At 42.7% G+C, this 27,517-nt stretch overlaps 1 protein-coding gene across 3 annotated transcripts in view; it reads right to left on the bottom strand.

Moving 5' to 3' along the window:
* PRKCQ (protein kinase C, theta) overlaps positions 1–27,517 on the bottom strand; it is a 137,940-nt gene that overhangs the window by 82,047 nt on the left and 28,376 nt on the right. The window contains exons 1-4 of one of the 3 annotated variants that reach the window (XM_010853153.1): positions 11,231–12,761; positions 10,927–11,056; positions 6,308–6,507; positions 2,260–2,320 (exon numbers count right to left, since the gene is read on the bottom strand). In XM_010853153.1, the coding sequence (XP_010851455.1) occupies positions 2,260–2,320; positions 6,308–6,507; positions 10,927–11,044 (379 nt within the window). In that variant the 5' untranslated portion in view covers positions 11,045–11,056; positions 11,231–12,761. Of the gene's footprint in view, positions 1–2,259; positions 2,321–6,307; positions 6,508–10,926; positions 11,198–11,230; positions 12,762–27,517 lie in introns of those variants that run through there. The other 2 variants (XM_010853152.1, XM_010853151.1) reach the window with 2 other exon arrangements.

The following is a 27,517-nucleotide window of genomic DNA, read 5'->3' as shown; positions in this document are numbered from 1 at the left end:
TTCATGCACTGGAGAAGGAAATGGCAACCCACTCCAGTGTTCTTGCCTGGAGAATCCCAGGGACGTGGGAGCCTGGTGGGCTGCCATCTATGGGGTCGCACAGAGTTGGATACGACTGAAGCGACTTAGCAGCAGCAGCAGCAGCATACAAGGTACTTAGAATAGTCAAATTCATAGAGTCATAAAGCACACTAGTAGATGCCTGGGACTATGAGGTGGATGGGTGGGGAGACAGGGATGGGAGTTCATGTTTCATGGGGACAGAGCTTCAATTTAGGAAGGTGAGAAACTCAGGAGGGTGGGTGACAGTGAGAGCTGTTCAACAATGTGAACAGACTTGGTGTCGTCGAACTGTACCGTTAAATATGGCTGAAATAGTATATATTATGTGACTTTTAGCACAGTAAAAAGCATTTTAAAAAAATACCTATTTCAAGTTGGAGAAGATTGCATAATTACGTATGTCTTGGCAATGAGGTGGAAACCAAAGAGAGAAGGAAAAGCTGAAGATGCCAGAGAAGAAGCACGGCTGGTGTTACAGAGCTGCCAGGGTCGCCAGCCAGGACACCAAGAAAGGGGGGCTCTCTCAGAGGCCGAGAGCGGGAAGAGGGCTCAGGGAGCAGCAGCTGTGCCCTGAAGCGCAGACCCCGGCGGAAGACACGGTCTCTCCCAGCTCCACCACGTTAGCAGGCTTCCTCAGCAACTCAGAAGGGCCATGGGAATACTTGAGACAGTCACTGGGTGAGAACCACAGGAAAAGAAAAGGCGTTTCCAAATGCCAGAGTGAGCCCAACTGAACAGTTCAACACACATCACTGAGCCCCTCCTAAGTACTCTGTGAAAGAGAAAAATGAACGAAATAAGGCCATCTGCAGCAACATGGATGGGCCTAGCGACGATCATACTAAGTGAAGTCAGACAGGATGACAAATATTATACGATATCACTTATATGTGGACACTAAAAAAATGAAACAAATGAACTTATTTACAGAAATAGACTCACATAGAAAACAAACTTATAGTTACCAAAGGAGAAGGGCATGGAGGCATAAGACAGGAATGGGCTTAACATATACACATAGATAGATACTCAACAAGGATCTACGGTACAGCACAGGGAACTAGACCCAATATTTTGTAATAACCCATAAGAGAAAAGGCTGTGAAAGTATATATAGATATGTGTGTGGGGGGTGCGTATATATATATTCAGACATATCTGAATCACTTTGCTCCACACTGATGCTAGCATAACACTGTAAATCAACTATACTTAAAACAAAGATTGAAGAGTCGTAGCATTTGATTCATTTACACAGCATTTGTAAGCATTTACACAGATATACATGCAACAAGAAGAACTGACAGGCTGTCCGAGACTCCATGCACACGGCTCGTAAACTAACTTCTAGGAACGGTGTCTGTGTGTGAGACGCAAGGGAAAGTCTTCAGTGACACAGTTTTTTCCCTTGCTTGTTCCTAAAAGCATTTGCGATGACGAACTTGCAGCATTAGCACTCTGCTCTTCTAGGGCTAAGCAAAGTATTTATCAGCTTCTTATTCTTTTATTCTTACTCTTATTCACTTTGTATCCTGATGGTGTGACCACGTGTCATATCACAGCATTTATACACACTGTGAACACACAGGGCAACGCATTAGCAGAACCTTTGGTGTTTATAGTAAACTCCAAAATGAAAATGTAGACAGACTAGAAAAGCCCTGGGCATGTGCCTTCACACCACGTGAAAAACAAAGGCTGGACTTCCTTGGTGGTCCAGTGGCTAAGAATTTGCCTGCCAAGGCAGGGAAAACAGGTTTGATCCCTGGTCTGGGAATATTGCACATGAGGCAGGAGAACTAAGCCCACGCACCACAAGTACTGAGCCCACACTCCAGAGCCTGTGAGCCACAGCTGCCGAGCCCGTGTGCCCTAGAGCCGGAGCTCTGCGGCAAGGGGAGCCACCTCAATGAGAAGCCTGAGCACCACCACAAGAGAAAGCCCGAGCACAGCCATGAAGACCCAGTGCAGCCAAAAATAAAATTTCTTCAAAAGTAAATGCTATAAATGTGTTATATTTCTGTGTGTATCTGGTCCCACAGACTGTATATTCAACTCATGCTCGAGCATCATTGGAAATTTTAAGGAAATTCCTTGCGATTCCATTTTCTTTGCTTTCAAAAAAGTGAACTAAGTTGCCAAGGAGAAGAGACATGCCCACCTCATCCCCAAATAGGAATAAGAAATGTCACTTGCCACTCATTTCCAGAAAGTATCTTGCGTTCATCAGCATTCGGCCTTGAGGTTTCAGCTCTAGCTGGTGGAAGGAAGAAAAGAAACACGGGTCAGAGTGAGAGGCAAGCGCTGAGCTGAACGACATCCCAACTGATGAGCTGGGTGAGGCAGGAGATTTCCAGCGCAGCTCTGTTCCTTTTCATCTTGCTCACTCATGTTATCATCAAAATAGCACAGCATCCACAAATATAACCTTTCTTTTATCAAAACACCTCAGCAGCTCATGAATTTGATTTGGAGATCAAAACTTCCTTAAGGCCATGTCCGACTTTCTGTGGCCTGATGGACTGCTGCCTGCCAGGCTCCTCTGTCATGGAATCTCCCAAGCAAGAATACCGGAGTGGGTTGCCATTTCCTCCTCCAGGACATCTTCCTGACCCAGCATCTCCTGAGTTGCAGGCGCTTCTCTACTGCTGAGCCACCAGGGCCTCTAGGATAATAGGGGTGTTAAATGGGAGTGGCTTTTTACCTTCACATGGAGAACCTGCTTCCTTTGGAAAGTGCCGGACTGTCTACTAAGGGAAATTTTAATTAGATTGGTCAAGGAAAGGATTAAGAATATATATATTTCAGTATCATTATGTAGAAGGAACCAGACAAAGTGACCTGTTAAGGGACGATTCAGATTACGTGATGTGACATAAGAGACACATGGCAAATCTGAGAAGACCTGATTGACCACTAACAATATAACTAAACTGTAACGCAGCATTGTTCACATGCTAAAAAGAAAAAAAAAAAGGTGAACTGAAGCCCATTGCTGATCATTACATCTATGGGTAACTAGAATAACTGAAAAGTAGCAAGAAGGGTCTGGTTGAACTCAGGACTGAATACGAATCATGGTTAAATAATTCAAAGTCATGGTGACCGTGTACCTTCCACCAGACCTTAAAAGATATTGGAGAAACTGACATAATAGCAATGCCAACGGCACAGCATCACTACTATTAGAATTTTATGATGTGACAAGCTTGTACCACTTTCTTAACTACACATTCCCATGAAAGCTTAAATTTGTTCTTGTTATTCAGTTGCTAAGTTGTGTCTGACTCTTAAATGGCTTAAATAGATTAGTGAAAAGAGAAGGGCCTTTGACATCAAGGACATATACCATTATTCTCTGGTTTATGGAATAATAAATAATGGAGGCAAAAATAAAACTAGAAGAGTGAGGGATAGGGGCTCATTCCCAGAGGAAGTGGGAAAAACTGGTACCAGGTGACTGCAGTGTTATCAATATTCAGGAATTAGTGGTGATAGAGGAAATTAAATCAGTGAGCTGCTGAAAAAACAGCATCCACGGAAAGTCAGATTCCATCACATTTATGAGTGAGTGGGGGATAACCACACCAACAGGGAAAACCTTAGGAAAGCAGAAAGAAAATATCAATGTTTGGAAACTAGATGGTGACTGTGGAGTAAGAGGCAACTCTGAGAAAATCTTTTTTTTTTTTTAATAGAGAAACTAATTTTAAGAAAGCAGATTTCAACAGAAGCAAGGGACACTAAGTCCAAAGCAATTGTTGACCCTTAAACATGATAAATAAAAGCGAACTAGGAAATAACCTTGAACATAACAAAGGCGGAAAATATAAGGTTGCCAGTAGTTAAATGTGGACCCGAGGGCTTCAGTTCAGTTCAGTCGCTCAGTCGCGTCCAAATCTTTGAGACCCCATGAACCGCAGCACGCCAGGCTTCTCTGTCCATCACCAACTCCCAGAGTTTACCCAAACCCATGTCCATTAAGTTGGTGATGCCATCCAACCATCTTATCCTCTGTTGTCCCCTTCTCCTCCTGCCCTCAATCTTTCCCAGCATCAGGGTCTTTTCCAATGAGTCAGTTCTTCGCACCAGGTGGCCAAAGGATTGGAGTTTCAGCTTCAACATCAGTCCTTCCAATGAACACCCAGGATTGATCTCCTTTAGGATGGACTGATTGGATCTCCTTGCAGTCCAAGGGACTCTCAAGTCTTCTCCAACATCACAGTTCAAAAGCAACAATTCTTTAGTGCTCAGCTTTCTTTATAGCCCACTTCTCACATCCATACGTGACCACTGGAAAAACCATAGCCTTGACCAGACTGACCTTTGTTGACAAAGTAATGTCTCTGCTTTTTAATATGCTGTCTAGGTTGGAAGGATATCCTATCCTTCCAAGGATCCGAGGGCTTATGTCTCAATAATCCCAATATGCAAAAAACATGGAAAGTCTGACAAGAATAAACTTAAAAAAAAAATGTCTTGGCAAGAAAGCAAATGCAACTGTAAGAGGTATAGGTAGAAAAACAACTTGTTTGTCAAGGATGCCTTGACAATATAGTTATCCCTTTATTCATTGAAAAGGAAATCAATAGTATGCTACTTTAAAAATTAGAGATTTGGTGACTCTTCCCTTTAAAAAAAATGAGGCAGAAAGTGGAAAATAAATGGGAATGGGGGGAAAAACAGAGGAAGATTTTCTCTAGTTTCTCTCTTATTTCTCTGAGCCTGGTCAAATGCTCTATGACTCAGAGGTATCTGAAGCCTCACCCTCTCCCCCAACAAGTCTGTGTAAACCTCTACCACTAAGTCACATACCTGTGACATTACCCACTTATTTATCCACTTCCTATTTGCACAACCAGCTACCTAAGAGGAATTCTGTTTCTGTGATCTCTCACCACGCTGAATGAGTTCACAGACACCCTGAACTAAATTATCTAAATACATCTAAGCACGGGGGACTTTAAGAAAAAAATCTTGACATATCGTTATCTTTAAAGATTACTTTAGTGATGCAAGCAAAGATAGATATACTTTCCTAAGAAGTACCTCTCTCTCTCACTGTCCTTTTTTAAGGTAAAAAAAATACAATTGACATGAAAATCTAGGTTTTAGGCTTATATTAGTCCCATTTTGAAACCTGGCATATGAAAATCTTTTGGCTGGCATTCTTAAGAATCTGAGTTATACGAAGTATGAAGCTGAAAGGTAAGTCTCCTCCTTTGCATAAAGGATGCAGACATTTGAAAACACTTTCTGGGTTTCAGATCTTACAAAAGCAGCTTTTACTCATATGTTTCTTTAATTTTTGTACCCCAGAAATTTTCATAAGAATTTTTTATACTTTCATAGTTTACTTCTCCCTTTAACTTCATAACTATTTTGGTAACAAATGTTTAGAATCGAAGTTTTCAAAAATCTGTGTGGTAACATGAGTTGTGTATAATGTACTTTTTAGAGCAAAGTAAGCTAATCTTGAATATTCATGGAAGGACTGAAGCTGAAGCTCCAATACTTTGGTCACATGATGCGAAGAGCCGACTCACTGGGAAAGACCCTGATGCTGGGAAAGATTGAAGGCAATAGGAGAAGGGGGCGGCAGAGGATAAGATGGTTGGATAACATCACTGACTCAAGGGACATGAGTTTGAGCAAACTCTGGGAGATAGTGGAGGACAGAGGGGCCTGGCCTGCCGCAGTCCATGGGATCACAAAGAGTCAAATACGACCGAGCACTGAACAACAACAAGCTAAGCAAACACATTATGACTAAAAAAAATTACAGGGATTGAGATATTAAATGGATCTTTGCTCTCTTCTCAGCTATCTGTCCAGCATCTTATCTAAGATATCATGGTATCAAGGTATCATGTAGGTATCTAGATATCTTGATATTCACGTGATATCTTGATACACAGATCACAGGTAGGTTCCCACGCTATGAAAATTTTGTGGTATTTCCAAGCTGACTTTAACAGTTAGAGATCAATAACAGTTCTTCACACCCTAAGAGACCTTATTTCCTTTACACAAGAATCAAAGAAATTTGAGTATGCTAGTATGTTCTATAGTCCACAATGAATACTCATTGTCACAAGCAAGCCACCAATGAGTCAGTGGTAGGGAGTCAGTTTCCTCAAGGCCTTCAGGATGACACTGAAATTTTGTACCAGTCTTCTGCTACAATGGTACCTATCACTTCATGAAATATACAAATACATGAAGCTCGTGCCTGGCTATTTACCCATATTTCTGTCTTCCCGTTGTTTTTCCTGCACCTCTCGGCCAGGGAGTACAGCTCCACGGTGGTCTCGGAGATCAGGTCCACGTTTTTGCCCTTCACGATGATCTGCATCACTCGTCCCTTGTTGATGTGGGCATCGAAAGTGCTGTCCCAGGGCGGGTACATGGTTGGCTTTTTCTGGATGTACATCTGCCCATTCTCTAGGAATGGAAAGATATGTTCTCATTACGCTTTCAGCCTGTTCTGGGAAATAATTCACCCATTCCCTCTGCTCTCGAGGACTCTATAAGTCTTTTGGGAGGACGACAATAACATATACAAGAATTAGAGACACTCAGAGAATGAACTCATGGTTACCAGGGAGGAAGGATGGGGGAAGGGATAGTTAGGGAGCTGGGGATGGGCACGCACACACTGCTGTATCTAAAATGCACGACCAACAAGGCCCTGCTGTATAGCACAGGAAACTCTGCTCAGTATTAGGTAGCCGCCTGGATGGAAGAGGGATTTAGGGGAAAATGGATACATGTATTCATGTATGGTTGAATCGCTCTGGTGTACACCTGAAATTATCACAACATTGTTAATCGACTATACTCCAAAAAAAAAAAAAGAATTAGAGATAAAATAGGACAAAATGAGATGGTTCCAAGGTAACGTTCCTAAACTTGGAAGTCAACCTGGATAATTTATGCAAATAAATCTGGCATCTTGCACTGGCAATGCTCTTTTCCTATTCATCAGTTGCTTCTTTTGAAGTCTGAACACCTGAGCAAATGCAAAGAACCCAGCAGCTAAGCCTGGTATGTTTGGTAGAAGACAGTGACCTAGATACCCTGCTCCTTTTTTTTTAACAGGTTTTATACTTTTATGCCTTTGGGGATCCTTCTGTGTTAACGTATTAATGGTGGACACATGACTGTTCAATTTCACTGGTATCTAGTAAAAAAAAAAAAAAAGATAATATAAAACTACTGTGTGTTGCTTTGAAAAAGACAGTGACTTAATTTCAGGCTTATACTGAGTGCTCTTTTAGAAAGAAATTTTTTAAATTCCCACTCAACATACATACCTTTAATAGGCAAAACCTTTAAAATACCATGAACCATTATTTTCTTCTCAAAATGAGGATACCTTTTAACATAAACCATGCACCCTAAGCAAAAATTAACAAGTATCTCAGAGAGGTGGAGGTCGTCATCCCTGGAGTCAGTGAAGCAGGCTGCAGAGGGCCCGCAAACAGTTAGTGACAGGAACCAAGGGCAGGACGATGACGTTTAAGGGAACCATCCCAGAACCACCAGGGATTACTAGTGGGATTCAGCAGTGTTGTCCTATCCTCCATCCATACTGGATTCTCTGTAGCATTTATGCTTCAGTCATTGCAGGAGCAGAAAACTGCAGCTGTATTTCAGGGTTTCTTTCTTGTGATCCTAAGCACATGAAGCAGCAGTTTGAGCAGAGATTTATCAGAGATGTTGATAAAGCAAAAAGAAAACGTCACTGAAAGCAGGGAAACAAAGCAGTTCTAGCTCTTGACGCATGATGCTGAAAGAGATCAGGCATCAGGCATTTGCTCAATTATTCTTTGGGAGGTACACAAGGATCTGAATAAGCTGAAACCTCACACTGTAGGTAAACCTGGCTGTGAGAGGCATAAACTCTAACAATGCTGAGCATGGAATTGGAAGGGGGATATTTTTATGGTTTGTTTAACAGAAATTTAACTCAGGATTAGACTTAAAAAAAAAAAAAGCCATGGCAATATTAGTGATCAGAGTAATGTTTTACTTCCACAGGCTTCACACTACCTCTCAAAATTCCTTTAACTTCTTCCAACCATTATCATTCAGCACACCCAGGAAACGGACAGAAATTCCCATAGCAAGGTATTTTTCACACTTTCATTCAGTAAAGATGGTCATCATTTATAAAGAGAACGAGAACTCAAGATCCTGTCTATTTACAGTGGGGTTTACTATTTTCAAAGGCTCCTAGACTGACAGCACTGTGTCCTATTTGCTTCTGTTCTTTGCTTTATGTAAACTGCAGCCTTAACATCCCGAACACGGAAACCTGCTGAAACGCTACAGAAGTAATGTTTTAAACACCACGTTCAGAGAGATTTCTTTTCAGGACAAATTTAAAACAAAATGAAAAAACAAAACCTTCCACGCTCCAAGGCTAACCTTTCAGAAAAACAAACTTCGTTTCCAACATGTCCTCTTGATTCATGTGGCTGATTAGACCAAGTTCAAAGGCAAGGCCAAAAGAAGAAATAGTTACTTAAAAAAGGCTCCCAGGAGGAAAATGTCAGTGAGACCTGTGGATATAAAGGGAACCAGATCCAAGGGACCCATTAAGTCAAAAAGCAGCTTTGAAAAACTCAGACATTGCACACTTCAAAGATTTCGGTGACATTTGAAAGGTTTTAGATTGGGAGCAAGTACCATTCTCACTGTTAACTAAACAGGAGAGAGATCTGGGCAGAAGGGAACTCAAGATAATCAGTCAGTCTCCTCTGCTTTGATGTGCTCCTGGGGCTGGAAGGCAGAAGCCAGTTGAGCACAGAGAAGTCTTTTAAGGGAAAGAAAAGCCAGCATCCGGGATTGGAAACTCCAGGGTTCTGAGCTGGACACATCCAGCTGGAGGTCATCACCTGCAGAATCAGGTTCCTCTTGCACCCAGGAACATCACTTAATTTTTCTTTTTCAAGACTACCTTCTCTCTCCATCTTTCTCTCCAGCCCCAATCTCTCCCCGCATGATCCTGCTTTGATGTCTTCACTTCACATGACTTACTATGTGATCTTTCTGCTTTTTGCTTATCTTCTGCTAGGAGAGGAACTCTGAAGGAAAGGCATGTCTTCTGGCCCAGTATACAGTAGGTGCTCCATAAATACCTTCTCTGTAAATGCACTGTGGTGGCTCCTAATCGTTCCTGTGACTGCATCAGTGGCGATCAGACTTCCCTACAAAGTGTCGTCTGCTAAAACCAGAAATGTGTGTAGAGAGGTAGGGAAAGGCAGGGAGGCTGGGAAGACCATGGGATGTAAACTTCATCCTGCCTTTTTTTTCCTTTTCTTTCTGTTTTTAGAAAGTCCATGAGAACTTTAAAATACAGAGGCAGGGACCAGAGAGGGTAGGAGCAGTTTAAGTAATCATGAAAATATTCTAGACAGAATAGGATTATCTTATTTTTCCTGAGTGACACTGTTTACTCACATTATCATTTCTAATGTGCTTCAGGAAATAAATTGGTTACAATATTATCAAATTTTCTTTAAAATATTTTAGCAGGCACTTCATTAGACAATTTAGCTTTATGTTCATTCATTCTTCCAAATGGAAGAAGTATTCCAAATGTCTATTCAATACTCATCTTTTGTCTGTTCACTTATTACAATGTACAGTGATGTTAATTACTATTTCATTTAGAAAAACCCCTTGACACCATGGTACTACCATGCTCAACTGTGCACACCAGTGACATTGCTGTGCCACTAATTTAGACAAGCCAGAGTAGGATGATTTTATTGGAAAGATCTAAACCCATGAAGGAATCTTGGAAGACTGTCATGCTTTCCTCCTCCCCATGAAATTTTCATGAATATTTAAATCTGACAAAATTCTTTAACTCACCTGGGGTCTTAGTAAAGGAAGTCTTCTGAAATTTGAACCCTAATCACTAATCCTATATTTTTTGTACTATTTATCTGACCTTGGTCAAAGAAGCAGTAAAATATCTTTGGCGTTAAGTCTAAGACAATGGAATATTACTCAGCCATAAAAAGGAATGCATTTGAGTCGGTATTCGTGAGGTGGATGAACCTAGATACTGTTGTACAGAGTGAAGTCAGTCGGAAAGAAGAACACCAATACATTAACGCATATATATGGAATCTAGAAAAACGGTACTGATGAACTTCTATTCAGGGCAGGAATAATCTCCAAGATAACAGAAAACAGGCTTTGGACACAGTAGGGGAAGGAGAGGGTGGGACAAATTTGGAGAGTGGCATTGAAATACGCATCACCATATGCAGAATCGCTAGCTAGAGGTAAGCTGCTGTACAGCACAGGGAGCACAGCCTGGTGCTGAGACAGCCTGGGGGGCTGGGAGGGAGGTCTAGAGGGAGGGACATATGTATACTTAAGGCTGATCCACGTTGTTGTACAGCGGCCGCCAACACAATATTCTAAAGTAAGTATCCTCTGACTACAATTTTTCAAAATGCAAGACAATGCAGACTTTATCTATGACCACAGAAAACAATCAGACAATACTGTACCGTGTTCTACTTTAGCTCATTAAAGTAGGTTTTTGGTTTTTTTCCTTCGTTAACTCCTCACATAACGTCCTCAACTCATTCCTTTGTTTATGTGGAAAATGGGACCATGACCTAGAACATAAGGCAGGCCACCAGGTCTAGCTCAGAGCCTGTTACCAAGCCCATGTGCCTCTGAGGAAGCACTTGGCTTCTCTGGGCGTCGTTTCCTGAGCTGGAAAGTCAGGTCGAGTCAGGCGGCCTTGAAGATCCCGGAAGGCCTTGCTTCCCCGTTCACTGCAGGGTCTTCCTCTTCCCCCGCCCCCCATGCCCAACACCCACTCAAACTTACCTGATTCAACATACTCTTTGACAAGCACGGCGCAGTAAGGGTTAACCGCCTCACCCTGGCAGGACTGGCAGGACCCACAGTCGAAGTTGGACAAGCCAATTCGGAGAAACGGTGACATGATGGTCACTCCCTGCAAAGCGACAGAAGACAACAGCTGTTTGAAGACTGTAAAATATATTATTTGGGGTGTTGCATCCCTGTTAACCAGTGCTTTATCTCTGAAAGCCAGAGCCTCAAGTGGCTTGACTATCCATTCAAACAAATGTTTTACTTCCCCTTCTGCACGGTGCATTATTGGGCTCACCCCAAACCGCAGGCTGACGTGCCAGAGAAAGCGGCGTCCTGGACTAAGGTTATTTAACCTTGTCAGTTAGACCTAAGTCCCACTCCTAATTGAATGGAGTTGTATTTAATAGTTGCAGAGAGACACAAAAGCATTCCAACACTTCATTTCTTCTATTAGTCAAGTAGGTACCCAGGAAACAACACAGTAATAAGAAAATGAGTTTATAAACAGTGAGTCTATTTTAGTCAGAGCAGTTAAATATGACACTGTGAAATTCTTACATGGGCTATTTGTGTGTGTGATGGAATGGGCTCTGGGCGTTTATTTAGCAGCTGATCTGTTTACTTTAGACACATCCACAGATATATATATCTGTGTCTGCGTGTGTGTGTGTATGTATTTAAAGAGCTTCTGAACAGTTTGAACCACTTAAAAACCCTAAATCACTGACCACCATAAAATAGCAACTTCATTGTGGAAAGAGAAACAAAGGACTTTGTAAAAGTCAAAGATCTAATAATTATGCTTTACGGGAGATGTCAGTGAAAATCATCTTAGTGTTGGCTACAGAGTCAGGGATTCTAGTCTGATTTTTCATCTACTGTTCTTTCCTTTGTTTGACCATTTACTTCAACTAAAGCGCCCTCCCTTTTTAACCTACTTTTCCATGAGGCTCCATGAATCTGAAACTATTACCCGGTATCAATAATTAGTGATAAAAGTACACTCTTGCTTCCTGTCTCTTGAACAGATTTCACCTCATGAATTTTCCAAAACATTCTTAAGGAAGCCAAAGGCCAAAAAGTTCATTTGGGATTTTTCCTAAGAGGTTATAGGAACTTTTTGAACAACCCAGTATCAAGAAGAAAGCATTTCCCATCTTTCTTATCTTTGTGGAAAAGAACAAAACTACTCAGAGTAACAGGCTCCCAGATGCCATAATCGATGACACAACCAGAAATCTCGAAGCCATCATATGAAGCCAGCAGAGCCATGAAAGATCACCAGTCCTCTGGACCTCCGGAATGCTGTTGGTCTTTGGGATTTTCGTGTGTTTGTTTATAACCAACAGGGAGACATATCAGGGGCCCTTGACAACTGCTGTTCATTTCATGGAGATTAAGAGAGTCTCAATTTCCTGCAGTTCACCAGGTTTAAAAAAAAGAGATGGTCACAGAATCATCCCGATTTGTCTCATGTTCACAGCCTCTGAAACACATTCCGATGAATTAGCAGTGAGATGACTTCCAGGTTTGTCTTTAGGGAGCCCCCTTACCCTCTGAGCTTAGAACTCTTGGGTAGAAGCTTGTCTAAGAAATGAGAATTCTCCAGAGAAAACTTGAGACCCCCAGCCACCCACCTCTCCCCCCGGGGTTCCTGGGTCATGTAGATCTTTCAGACAAATTTATATTCTTCCACTGATCAAGCCAAGAATTGGCATCATTTATGGGACTATTTACCACATGTGGACTTTTTGAAGATTTCCTCAAAACAAGCTGAAGGTAAGCAATTCATTCGGACTGGAGCCTGGAAGGATCAGTGACTCATAATGTTTGAGTTACAAGCACTCTGACCTTTACTGACGATGTGTCACTTTGCTATTTCCAGGCTGGGCTCAGAATTAGGCAACAGTGCTCACTGAGCACCTGGGAAAATCTGTCTGGGGAATAGACAGAAGGCTGTAGGGTCCACAGGGGGTCTATCACAGCAACGAAGTGAGTTGCAGTGAAACCCCTCCTCCCGCAGGGCTGGCGCAGACATCACCCAATGTCTTATCCACGAGCGATCCAGGCTCCCTCGCCAGTCTGCCTGCCCTATCCCCTCACACATGGGCATTCTGCCCATCTACCCAATGCATCCATCTATCTGGTAGCAAAGCCAATGCCTCTCATTCTAAAGGCCTGGTCCCAGGGATGGCATCTGACATTTTGACATTTAGAAAGCAGAACTGGCATTTGTGTGCTTCACCTCACACATTGTTCAGTAAAGCCTCAAGCTCAGGGGTGCCTTTTTAAGGCAAAAGTTAGCATTTTATTCCTGAGCTACTCAGAATCTTCTCTCCTTCTGTATCGGCAGTAGGTGATCGTGTCCTGGCTATTGTAAATGGTGCTGCTATGATCAATGGGGACCTAGGGTGTCACACAGAGTGAAGTCACATAAACAAATATAATGCATAGATATATGAAATCTAGAAAAATGGTATGTGAATGTGAAAGTTGCTCAGTCGTGTCTAACTCTGTGACCCCATGGAATTCTCCAGGCCAGAATGCTGGAGTGGTAGCTGTTCCCTTCTCCAGGGGATCTTCCCAACCCAGGGATCACCCAGGTCTCCCACACTGCAGGCAGATTCTTTGCCAGCTGAGCCACAAGGGAAGCCCAAGAATACTGAAGTGGACAGCCTATCCCCTCTCCAGCAGATCTTCGCAACCCAGGAATCAAACCGGGGTCTCCTGCATTGCAGGTGGATTCTTTACCTACTGAGTTAGCAGGGAAGCCCCAGAAAAATGATATATATGATCTTATTTGCAAAGCAGAAATAGAGACACAAACATAGAGAACTAATATATGGATACTAAGGGGGAAGGGTGGAGAAGGCAATGGCACCCCACTCCCGTACTCTTGCCTGGAAAATCCCATGGACGGAGGAGCCTGGTGGGCTGCAGTCCATGGGGTCGCTAAGAGTCGGACACAACTGAGCAACTTCACTTTTTTCACTTTCATGTATTGGAGGAGGAAATGGCAACCCACTCCAGTGTTCTTGCCTGGAGAATCCCAGGGACGGGGGAGCCTGGTGGGCTGCCGTCTATGGGGTTGCACACAGTCGGACACGACTGAAGCGACTTAGCAGCAGCAGCAGCAAGGGAGAAGGGAGGGTGGGAGGAACTGGGAGATTGTGATTAACATAGACTGCTGATACTCTGTATAAAATAGATAACTGATGAGAAGCTACTGTGTAGCACCAGGAACTCTGCTCAGTGCTCTGTGGTGCTCTGAATGGAAAGGAAATCCAAAAGGGAGGGGATACATGTATACACATAGCTGCTTCATTTTGCTGTACAGTAGAAACTAACACAACATTATAAAGCAACTATACCCCAATAAAAATTGATTAAAAAAACAGTAATAGGTGATTATCATGAAATGAAGAAAATACACAAAGTTAGTAAAACTCTCCTTACCTGAGGCAAATTGCATTCATTATTTTGATGGATTTTCTCTAGTCTATTTTAATTCATGGATTTTGTGTTTTTGTTTTATATTCTGTGCTCCTACTGTGTGTATGAGATTATATCTGACTTTTAATTTAACATTTTATCATGAAGATTGTCCAAGTTACTATGCCATCTTCCTAAGCATCCTTTTAATTCTTGCATGATATCCCATTGAGGGACAGCTCCATTATCTGCTTTATTAAAGTCTTATAGTTACATACAGAGATTGTGTCCAGTTATTCCAATACAGAAATTAGCTGATAAGCACCTTTTACAATTTTTTTTTTAATTGAGGAAGACTGCATCAGACTAGGTCACTAGATAACTCCAATATTACTAGATCAAATGATATTACTGTTTGTAAGAGATTACTATTTAAAGAAAATAACAAAAGGGGTAAATATCTATAGTAAATGTAACAGAAAATAAGTGATCATCATTCTTATATAAAAAGTATACACAAATGTGTAGGAAAAAATACCCCAAACCACTACCCATGACCCAACTAAATAAGTGACAATGACACAAATATATCAAATACAAAAAACACAGTTGTAACTAGTTTGTAGGAAAATTTCCAGCCTTGTGAGCAAGTCAAGAAATGCAAAAACAAAGCAAGATACTATATAATTGTATTTATGTGACATTCTTGAAAAGATAAGCTACATGGGAGAAAAAATCAGCGGTTAGCGGACAGGATGTGATTATAAAGGAATGGCATGAGCAGGTTAGGGGCGATGGTCTGACTGTTTTACAGCCTGGTTGTGGTGGCAGTTGCAGAAATCTAGACGTAAATACACAGAATGATTCACCCAAAATAAATGTCAATTTTTCCACATGGTAACTTAAGAATCAAAATAAAGATATACGCTACTGGCATTTCAAGGCATAGATTATAAATTCAGAGGTTATATAAAGAATATATATTAGGAAATGGAGAATCCATATAATAAAATACTGAATTAAAATCTGAAGTAACCAAGAATAGCCTCAATTTACTAAAGGGAGATGGTCAGAGTCTTAAAAAAAAAAAAAGAACATCTTTCACTCTGTAGCATTTAAACGCTCCTGAAATTTTGCATTTTTGTGCAAACAGCTGAAAAAAAGTAACATCAGCATTTAACAATGCATTTTCTTTGAGGTATATTAATATTCAATTCAAACTATAATAATAAAATAACTAAAATACTTAAAATATAAAATAAAACAATAACATTACTTTATCTGGGCAATTAGCAAATATTTTTTGAAGTGCTCTTCCCTAACACTGGCAAGAACAACATGCATCAAATGCTATCTTACAAAGCTGTTGTGAGCATAAATTTCCACAGTCCTGTTGAACACACACACAGACACGCATGTATGTATATGTATATATGCAAATGTCAAGAGCCAAGAAGATATGTAATAAGCACATGAAGATGAAATTAACATGAGAGATTTTTGTGGGGTGACTTCTTGTGCTCAGAGTGGATGGTAAGGGAGAAGGGGGATTCCAAGGAGAATTACTCTTGTACGGAAATATAGGCACTGGAATCTCATCCATCAGGACTGTCCTCTCCCAGTCTCTATGGAGTGTACATTTCATAATCTCTTTACTGCCAATCACAGTGACCTTGCTTTTTACAACAAAGAATGTGTGCATGAGAGTGGCTGGCTGTGACTTCCCTGGTGGTCCAGTGGTTAAGAATCTGCCTGCCAGTGCAGGGGACACGGGTTCAATCCCTGGTCTGGGAAGACTCCACACGCCACAAGGCAACTAAGCCCGTGCACCACTGAGCCTGCATGACCCAGAGCCCATGCTCTGCAACAGGAGAGGCCACCGCATTGAGAAGCCGGTGTGCCACAACTAGAGAAAGCCCACGCACAGCAATGAAGACCCAGAGCAGCCAAAAATAAATGATAAAATTACATTAAAAAAAAAGTGACTGGCCAGCCCAGGCTGTCCTGGTAGCCCAGGGCAGAACACTCTGCAGACCGTTCATCTGAGGACTCCCCTGGACAGCTCCTGGGGACCCTTGACCTGCCAGGTCTGCAGGGAACTCACTGTCTTGCCTTTGGAATCTGCCCAGTGACTGGACTGGTGCCAGGACTCCTGGCCTAGCGCCCCACCTAGACATCACCCTTTCTCTCATCCGCCACAACCAACTTTCTCTTCTCCTTCCCCACCTCCTCTCCCTCCTTCCCTGGGACCTCCATTCTGCATCATCCCCCGTTAGACCCAATGTAGCAGCTTACTGTCTCTCTCCAGCCTTGTCACCTCTCACTTCCAGTCGGATCTCCACACTGCAGCCCCGAGGACCTTCCTTAAGATCACGCAGAGCTCCTGCCGTTTCTCCCACGTGTCATACTGTTTCATGGCTCTAGGCGCTTCACAATCCCGCCCCTCTCCCTGGACCGCTTTCCTAGTCCCCTCTGTCCGCCACCTGCCCCTCCCCCACTTCCTCATCTTCCAAGTTCCTGCTCGGTCCCTACCTCCTCTGCAAAGCCCTTCTTCCCTCACCTCCATCCCTGCCCACCTCACATCTTGGTGGAATTTACTCAGCCTCCCGTGGTCCCTGGGTACCCTGCGAGACACACCTGTCATAGCAGTTCGCCTCTCCTCTGCCATTTCAAAAGTCTGAGTGGTGCTGATCCTTTAACTCCCATTCTCTTTGTCTTCATCCCTCAGCCTCCAAATCTGGGGGACACAGAAGGGCCCCACCAGGATTTCTCCAACATAATCCTTAGAGACGGTGGGATATACTTATACCCTCAGAAGAGGGGTGGGACTCAATCTACGGAAGTCCCTCTGGTTTAATGCAGTATATCTAGCAAAAGCCTTCCAGAGAGAGTGCATGTGGGTGCCTTCCTCAATAGACCCTAGCTGTGATAAAGGGTTTCCTCTATTACCACGTTCCTTTGGTGAATGTGGGGTTGGGGAGGAGACCGGTGCTCACACAGTCATATTGCCCCATAACGCTTTATTTGATTGATTCGTTCATATTTGTCTTCCCAAACAAGACTTCAGGCTCTGAGGGTGAAGACCAGGTCTTAATTAATCATCTATATACCTCTGAGGATTAATCCCTCTCTCTGATACTGAGCAGATGCTCACTGCCTTCTTGCTAAGGAACTTAATTTTCCAAAGCAACATTTTCCATCCCCTCTTAATCTTCATGCATTTCTTTTACCTGCAAGGGTATTCTACGGTCTGATTAGGTGGAGCCAGTTACAGAGGAAATCAATGCAAAGGAAACGTGCCAGGAGTTGTTACAGGCAGAGAATCGATGCCATTATGAGCTCAACGGCAGGAGTTATTTAACTTCTCTGTCTTCTCATTTGGAAAATGGTGATAATGTTGTTACCTGTTTCAAAGGGTGAAGAGGATGAAATGGGGAAACACAGGGAAGCATTGAGAGCAGGGCTGGCACACAGTCCACTCTCAGAAAAAGTTATTATTATTGCAACTCTGATATATTTCCTAGTGTACTTTATGAGCATTATTAGTGTGTACCAGAAAAGGGTAGAAAGTGAACGGAAATGGTCTTTTAGGAGCGTTATCTGGGCTGAATTATGTGACCTTCTTCTGCACTCCACCACTGAGCTCTCATAAAGCCCTTCGGGTATCTCTTCTAAAGCACTTATTTTCCCCTAATGGAGTAATCATGATGCCAGCACTCGTCATGATGAACTAGCGGTGTGTCCATCCAGCCTTCTGCGCTTTAGCTAGGCCAGCTGTGAAATATTGTCATAATGCATACTTGAAACTTGTGGAGGATCTTTACTCTTACAGCTCAATGTTTTCCCCTTTAACTACAATCTCATTCCTCTTGGGCAGGTAGATGGGCAAGTCTCACTGCTCAGAGGTGTGCTTGAGGTCATATGCCGTTAAGTATCAAATGGAGAATTCTGGTCTCTTGACTGCCTGGTGCTGCCTGACCTACTTACCTAAACTGACTCACCCGCCACAATTCAAACCCACCAAATACTTTCATGGTGACCTGAAGGATTGCCACCACATAATGAAAGCAGCTGGGGGGAAAGTCCATGGAATAGGAAGCGGGAGAAGTTCTCTAAATGCTCATCAGCAAAAACATGTCGAGACTTCACTTCCTCTGCAGCAAGTCAAGTAAGAACGAGCATACTTCTTTATTTTACAAAAATCTGGACGCAGTTGTATTGCTATAATTTAGCTGGAGGAGCCTTAAGGACAGAGGGAGAATCTCACAGAAACACCAAAACCTTAGCATGTATCAACAGAAGAGAAAACACAAGCGAATCAATAGTAAGCTTGAGAATGAGAAAAAAATTCAGTGGGTTCCCAATCTATCAGCTCAGCTGAAATTTGGTAAATGTCAGGCAAATTCCGGCAAATGAAGATACACCTACCACTCTCACATTTCTTTATGAAACAGAGAGGCAGCCTGAGCAAACAGAACACATCTCTTCGCCTGCCAAAAAATGTAGAAATAAAACAAATACTGAAATTTAGGAAAAAGCACCTGTGTGGCATTATTACTATTCTGACACTAGCTTGAATGTGTGACGTGGACAGACAGTCCCATGAAAGCCCAGCTGTCACCAAATTGCACGAATATTCAATTGTCTCTGTCCAACTGACTCAGCCTGTTTTCTGAACACACCCCAACGATCCATCTCATTGGCTCTGTTTATACCTTCCTTCCATGTGCGTGCTCCATCACCTGCACTCAGGCACATCCTTCAACTGTTCTCCTCCTTCAAGGACCTCATCTCTGCCCTACCTCATCCAGAGATCCCTTCCTGTTTTCCACAAGAAGAGGAGTGATTACCCAAAGGATGAACTATAGGAGTAACCGATGCTTGCCCAGTCCAGCTCCCTCCTCTCTTTGCGGGGATCTGCCAATTTTCAGAGACTGTGTTTCTCTACTCTCCTCTGCTGTGCCATAAGCAGGGCAGGGCTATCCCGCCAGTCCTGGGAGGCCAGCCATCATCCAGCACTGCCTATGACCCTGTGAACAACCACCAACCTATTTGCTTGGATGCTTTGGCCATATCTACCAATCCAGCCTTTTATCACTCATCAAGTTGATTTTTTTTCTTTTCCATCTCTCACGCTTCTGATCTATTTGGTACAAGCACATGCATAGCCTCGAGGGTTATTTTTTGGGTCTTCTACAATTCACAAAATTTTGCAAAAAGCTTTCCACAGCTTGTGTTGTTCAACCTTCTCACCAAACCCATGAGGTAAGTATAATTAGCTCCATTCTACAGATTAGAAAGCTGAGGCCTGAGTGGGTAAGCTGAAGGTCAGACAGTTTGTAAGCAACAGAACCTGGATTCCAGCTTTGCTTGCTCAGTGCCTCCACCCAAATTAGTCAATGATTCCTTGTTAGAAAACCACTTCAAGGTTAGGTCAGGGAGGAAGTGAAAGCCTGGAGAGTTCCCCATATTGTTCCCATCTGCTCAACCAGCCCTTAATTAGAAAGGACCCACAACAGCTGTCAGACAAGCTTTCCCAGCAGCCTCCTGGCTGCCTACTTGCTCAGTTACCTTGGCTACTAACTTGACATTTTTGTTGGAACCTGTGGTTTAATGATCTGTCCTTCTACTCCTTGGCTATAACTTGAAGAGTTGAAGGGTGGGTAACGTGGCGCTAGCAGTAAAGAACCCGCCTGCCAATGCAGGAAATGCAAGAGATGTGGGTTTGATCCCTGGGTCAGGAAGATCCCCTGAAGGAGGGCATGGCAACCCATTCCAGGATTCTTGCCTAGAGAATCCCATGGACAGAGGAGCCTGGGGGGCTACAGTCTGTAGGACCGCAAAAAGTCAAACACGTCTGCAGCAACTTAGCACACACGCCAACAGTATAAAGGAGTTGAAGTTTCTCGTCAAAACTTAAGCTCTCTTTTGGAAGTGAGGTCAAAGCTGCTGAGCTGGGTGATTTTCCCGTGGGCTCCTAAGTGTGTACCGTCCACCTCTGCGTCTTCTCCATTCCTGCTGGTACCGGTGGCTGGCTGGTACCGGTTATGATTCCTGGAGGCAGAGTCCAGAGCAAAACTCACTGCTTTGTATAAAGTCGGTCTCCTCAGCATTCCTTCCTATCCATTGTAGGGTGACCACTTACTGAACCCAAAGATGCTGCCTCATATAGAAAGCGGATTTAAGGATGGGTCTATTTATGTCAAATTTTCCTCTTAAAAGACATTCTTGGGACTTCCCAAGTGGTCCAATGACTAAGACTGCTTCTACTGCAGGGGGCACGGGTTCAATTACTGGTCAGGGAACTAAGATTTGCATACTGCGTGGTGCAGCCCAAAATTAAAAAAAGAACAAAGACACTTACCCACACAGAAGAAGGTAATGTGAGGTGATGGATACGTGAATTAAACTCATTGTGGTGATTATCTCACTGTATCAAGTTTAATCAAGCCATACATCTTAAATATATATCCAATTTTTAATTGTCAATTATACCTCAATAAAGCTGGTGGAGAAGGCAATGGCACCCCACTCCGGTACTCTTGCCTGGAAAATCCCATGGACAGAGGAGCCTGGTGGGCTGCAGTCCATGGGGTCACTAAGAGTCGGACACAACTGAGCGACTTCACTTTCACTTTTCCCTTTCATGCATTGGAGAAGGAAATGGCACCCTACTCCGGTACTCTTGCCTGGAAAATCCCATGGACAGAGGAGCCTGGTGGGCTGCCGTCTATGGGGTTGCACAGAGTCGGACACAACTGAAAAAGCTGGTGGAAGAGAGGTGAGTTTCTCAGTGATTCTACCATCTTATCAACCCAGTAGCTCTAATGACACACACAGAATGCTTTGGGATCTTCCTAGGGTACCAGAGGAAGAGTTCTTCTGCCTGTCAGATGCTCAAGCAGGAAAAATATCCCACCTGAGTGCAGGACGTCCAGTCAGAGCCAGGGCCCAGGGCTTGGTCAAAGGACATCTCGACTGAGATGGTCAAGGTGAAGCCGCTGGCCACAGTGTCCCTTTTCCTTGACATGACTGTGTGCCATGAGGGAGGAGGGGACACAGGTAGGAGCCCACAGGAGTGTCAACAAGACAGCCATGGTATAAAATCCAGCTTTCCTCAACCACACAGTCTTACACAAGGGACCTCATCTCTGTGTGACAACGTTTCCATTTCTGCAATATGGAGAAAACAGCAGACTTGCTTCATAGAGTTGTCATGAAGATTAAATGAATTAACCATTAAATGAAATGCTTATAACAGTGGCGGAAAAGGTAGCTATTATACCACATAGGACTTTCCCAAAGCATCCTTGGAAATTCTCCCGGATGAAATCAATGACTGATGATAACTCACTCGGTGGATTATCTGACCTGACCTAGAACTCACCTGAACTACTGGCCGCTTTTTTTTTTTTTGCCATCTATATTTGCAAACCTGCCTACTAGGTATAAAGCCCTGTGCTGCATAGAAACACATAACAGGGTCTAAATGAGTCTTGGGACCTCAGCATGGGGTAGCCCCCGCTTGCCTAGAAGGGATTAGAGAAGGAACTGGACTCCACTTTCTTGCCTTTCATCCTGTGAGTAAAATGACGTGGCCAGTTAATGCAGACTCAGCATCAAGAGACAAAACAAGAGATGGCAAAGTGGGCTGTTGCTCCTGGGTATGGAAGGAGCAAAACACCCGTCTGCCCAGTGGTGCTCAAATACCACACCCCACTTCCTTCCCCGGGTGTGTGACAATTTTCAAAGAAAATACAGTACTTGTTAGTGTCACCACAGCAGACGGAAACAGCGATGTTCAGTCCAAAGATGAACTAGCAGTTCTGTAAAGAATAACCTACGCAGAGCCCTGCGTGCGCCAGCAGGACTGGCAGTGCTGGGGGAGTAACTGCCGCAGACCAGGAGACAGGATGGCCAAGGGCGGGACCAGGAGGAGGGGGCAGGGTGGGGCTCTGATGATGGAGGGTGGATGTGTGAGCCACCCACCCCTTCTTGTGGCCCACGAATGTCCCCACCTTAGAAACGACTGGGTTGTAAAAGCATGTTTGTGATCGGAGCTTAGACTCCATGGAAACTGAAATCAGATACTCTTTAGGAGACAAGCCCATGATCCGCCCGTTCATCTGTTCATTTAGAATGAAGTCAAGATTCTGACACTAAGCACCTTTCTGCCACTGTCCTGGCTTAGGAGGTCTGCCCCTGGTTTTCCCTCCTGCGACCTCTCAGATTTACTGTGGGTTAAATAGCCCCATATGGGGTCTATATTCTCAATTTAAAAACCACAGAGTACTTTGATTCTCAGAACGCGCTAGTTGACTGGGTGAGACCATCTGTATTCTTGGCCACAACTGCAGTGGACACCCACCACCTGGGAGATGGGAACCCCCGAGCCCAGCATTTCTCAAAGTGGAATCCTGGAAGACCCTCAGCATCCAAACCAGCAAGGGGGTGGGGCAGGCTTTAGAAATGCAAACCCTCCATCCCCACCTGGACTCACCCGAATTAGAAATTTTGGGAGTGGGTTCCTCCATGAAGCCCTCCACTGACCCACTGCACATTTAGCCTCTGGAAGCACCAGGCTGGAGCAAATGCCTCCAGGCCAGGCTGTGTCTTTCTCATCTCTATTTGCTTGGTGTCCAGCACAGCAATTCTAAATCAATGATTCTCAATCAGGGTGACCTTGCTTCTAGGGGACATTTGGCAATGTCTGGGGACATTGCCCGTTGTCACATATGGTTGGAGAGGGTGGGACTGGCAACTGGTAGGCTGAGGCCAGAGATGCTGCAAAGAAACCTACAACATGTGGGACAGCTGCCCACAACAAACACATCAATGGTGCTGAGGCTGAAAAGCTCTGTTCTACACATTAAATAAATATATTAAACGTGGCAATCCAAGAGAATCCTCTCTCTTCATTCCTCCCTGCCTCTTATGCTTCCTCATGTTGAGTGAATTCTAGCCCCACAAAGAGAAGAGACTATGATGACTTGGGAGAATAGGTCTCTCTCTTTTCCACACTACCTCATTTGTGGCCACTAGTAACACAGAAACTGACATGTGATACAACTCACTACAAGTGTTTCAACTATATAAATGGATACATTGGCTATGAATGAAAATGAATCAATCTGTAAACAAATTAGTGGATCTGTCCATTTTTTTTTTTCTTTTTGAGAGCTGAAAGGGCTCTTAGTGATCAAGCAGTCCACCCACTCCTATAAAAGATGAGGAAGTTCAGTCTCAGAAAAATTAAAGCAAGTGATCAAATCTACCTGATGAGTGGAAGAAGTATTACTAGGGTCCAGGTCTCCTAGATCATTATTTATTCATCTTTCTACTGTACTTTTATTGTAGGTATCACTCCAAGAAAAATGGATTTGAACAAGTGATTGGATTTTCTTCTGCACAAAACATTAGTACTACTTACACAGAAAGACTGTTCACACCACCAAATGCAAGACCCTCAGCCTTAATATTTGGAATGTATCCTAATTTTGCTGATTTTGGACAGTATAGAAGCTTCACGTGCAGTAGCCAAGCATTCAGTTAGTGAGTGAACCTAGCTAACTGCTGATTATTCACATTCCAAAGTCAGGGGTGGGGGGAGGGGCTTTCCTGTATTCATCATACACAAAGAAAATAGGAAGAGATTAAAAGCTTTGTTTCTTTGAAGAAAAAAAAAAAATGGTAAGAAGTAAAAGCAGCACTTGATTATGGGACAGAGTTCTTTCAAATGCCAAGCTCTGACTTTCCTTGGTGAGTCTTCAGTGAGCTATCAAGATTATTCTGTGATCAGAGCTATTGTGAGAAATGCATCTCAGCCTATTCTTACAGACAACAATCTTAAGGGAACAGCACAGCAGTTCATGACTATCATTGTTCTCCAGAGCAGAAGGCAGGTGGAGTGAATAGGTATCTTCATTTTGACAAAGAATCCACAGCAAATTAGTGGCAAATAATATGCATAGAGCACTGATAGCTTATACAGAGATTTTTAAAATGAGGTTAAGAGAGAGGTTGCTGGTCTTGAAAGATACTGGAAACTGTTTTCATTTTTTTTTTTTTTTTTTAATTGGTCCTTCATCTCAGTTTGAGAAGCATTGCTCTCTGGTACCTGTTTGTAACACAAAACTTGGGAAAATGCAATCTCCTTTAGTATTCTATTTAATCTTTTTTATATTCCCCCTCTGAATATAAGCTCTATGGTTTTAGGAGTATTGTCTAGTTTTTGTTTTTAATAGTTTTCAGTTTTTTTCTTTTTAAGCAGCCTTATATTCATAGCAAAATTCAGCAGAGAGGACAGGGATTTCCCAAATACCTGCTGCCCACCCCGTGCACAGCCTCCCGCATGACCAACATCCCCCGACCTAGACGGTACATTTGTTACTTACATGGGTAAGCCACCATCACCCAGAGTCCTGAGCTTACATGAGGGTTCACCCTCGGTGCTATCATGCTATGCATTTGGACAAATACATGATGACATGGATACATGTCAGATATGAACGACAGATACAAGTCTGTCATTCTTGTATCAGACTAAACGGCTTCCCTGTTCTAAAGATCCTGTGCTCCACCCATTCGTCCTCCCCCTCCAGGCCTAACAGATATTACAATAAAGATGCAGTAATAGGAACAGTGTGGTGCTGGGAGCAGAAGAGTTGGGCAGATCACCAGAAGGAAACAAAATGTCTTGAAATAGGTCCATATACTTATGAAAGCATGTGTATAATGATGGCAGAAAAATCTGGGAAAAAGGAAAGATTGTTTAACAAATGGGCTGTGCCCCTCAGCTAAACCTTCATGAAAGCTGACATCAAAATAAAATTCAGATAGACTGATGACATTAATGTAGAAATAAAGACCTCTAGAACTACTAAAGGTACTAGATATGTAGATTACTGATTATATCCTTTTAGAACTAGGAAGGATTCTCAAATATGATATCACAGACAAGCTTCATACAGAAACACACTTCTATCCTGTTTTAGCTAAAAAGGTACAAGTGTTAAACATTAAAGACAAGTTACAATGTGGGAGACATGATTTTAAAATATGTAGTGAAATATTTGACAAATACGTGAAAGCTCTCAAATAGCAATAAAAGGTCAAGCCTAATAATTAAATACTATTTGCCCAATTAAAAAAAAAAGACAAAGGCTAAGAGCATACATTTTACAAAATGATTATAAAGGCAAAAGAAAACCATGAAAAAAGTTTAGTTTCACTAGAAAGTAAAGAAATGTAAATTAGTCAGTTCCATAATAATCCTTTCTCTGAAATTCCAAAATACAAAAAGCTCTGGAAATAGGAAAAAATGCTTCAACACTGAAAACTAATTTTCTTCTTCCTTACAGTAAAATTGTAATCATTGAATATAGAAGAAGAAAAGAAAATATGAAATCATCAATTTGCCAAGCTAGTGCAAACTAATTTTGTAGCAAAATCTGATGTGGACTACTCATGGTCTATTTAATCCCACTGAACATAACTATTAATACCTTATCCCGCAGCCCCCCACCCCCCCACACACACAAAGCCTACTGGGAATATTTTATACTAAATAGTTATAATTTATTACCTTTATAAAATACAAATTGTAAAACAGATTTAGCTATAATAGTTTGGATAAGGGACCTGTGCAATCTTTATGGAAGAAAATATGTATTAAATGACTGAAATGATAAGGCAAGTATATGAAGGCATATAAGCAAGAATGCCCATTGCAGCATGGCCTACTAAAACTGGGAACAGTCTCACTGTCAAAAATAAGCTATTATTTAAATATATTATGACAAATAAATACAGTGGAATATTTTACAACCTGTAGACTGTTATTCACTCAACTCACAGGTTATAATTGAAATACAGGTATGCTAACCTTAGTGTATAATTATAGACTCTAATTAAAAAAAATAAATTTGCATGTATAAATTTTAATGGGGAAAACTTTGGACCAAAACACACTCTCTGGGTGGACTGAATTTTAGGTGATTCTAAATGGTTATTTTTGAGAGGTTTACAATACTAATTTTAAAAAATGATCCTGTATAACAAAGAGGGGAAAATGCTTTTCATAAATCAACTAATTTTTTACACCTAACAATTTTGTGCCATAGGATGGACGGTTCCCATTATAGAGAAGGGAGACCTGGAGAAGTGGAGATTTTTATTAAGGCTGTAGAACTTGTGAGTGACAGGGCCTAAGCCCTCTGATTCCAAATCCAGTTTCTTTACACTGCAAGACCACTGGATGCCCGGCCCCAGGGTACCACCTGGCACACACTCAGATCCTGAGCTTCAATAACATCTGGGATTTTAACAAGTCACTCTTGTTAATATCAATTCACTGGAAGGTTTGCTTGTGGAAAGTGCTGGGAGGCAGGTCTTAGACACCGAAGCCTTTTGATTTCAAGAACCCTCCAATCCTTATCAGAGGAGATTCCCGATTTAGGAAACAGCAGCGGCCCATGACTTCATTAATAGGTAGTTTTGTTGTTCTGTTGCTCGGTCGTGTCTGACTCATTGCAACCCCATGGACTGCAGCACACCAGGCTTCCCTGTCCTTCACTATCTCTCAGAGTTTGCTCAGACTCATGTCACTGAGTCAATGATGTCATCTAGTCATCTCATCCTGTCATCCTCTTCTCCTCACAGGTAGTTTAGGTCAGCATATATTATTTTTCCATAGCAATGTTTCTCATGATGTTGAATGGACATATGCACATGTTTGAAAGTACCAAATGGTACCATGAAACCACCTGCAATGGATTTTTAACAGGTTTCCTAGGAACTGCCCCCTAAAGTCCCATTTGGGCTTTCAGGAACACACCCCAGGACAGAGGACTCAAGAGAACACAAAATTGTTAGTGGGATCGGATCAAGTCCTCTTCCAGCTCCAGGTCACTTGCAGGGCTGCCAGGGCAGTGAGAAGTAAGACCTGGGGGGAAGGGCTCTGGGCAGGTGGGTAGGAGTGGGGTAGCTGTGCCCACAGGCGATGCTGAGCATGGAGAGCAGGGGTGAAGCAGGAAAATGTGACAGATGGCAACAGAAGGCCCTGGGGGACGGAGACGCAGGTGCGGCTGGAGAGTGATGCCAGGGAAGGTGAACCAGGAGAAGAAGGAGCATGAGGGGCAGAAGAGTAAGC

The sequence above is a fragment of the Bison bison genome, unplaced genomic scaffold, assembly GCF_000754665.1.
Source record: "Bison bison bison isolate TAMUID 2011002044 unplaced genomic scaffold, Bison_UMD1.0 scf7180017864323, whole genome shotgun sequence".
In the NCBI taxonomy this organism is placed as follows: domain Eukaryota; kingdom Metazoa; phylum Chordata; class Mammalia; order Artiodactyla; family Bovidae; genus Bison; species Bison bison.
This window is presented reverse-complemented; position numbering and strand designations above follow the sequence as displayed.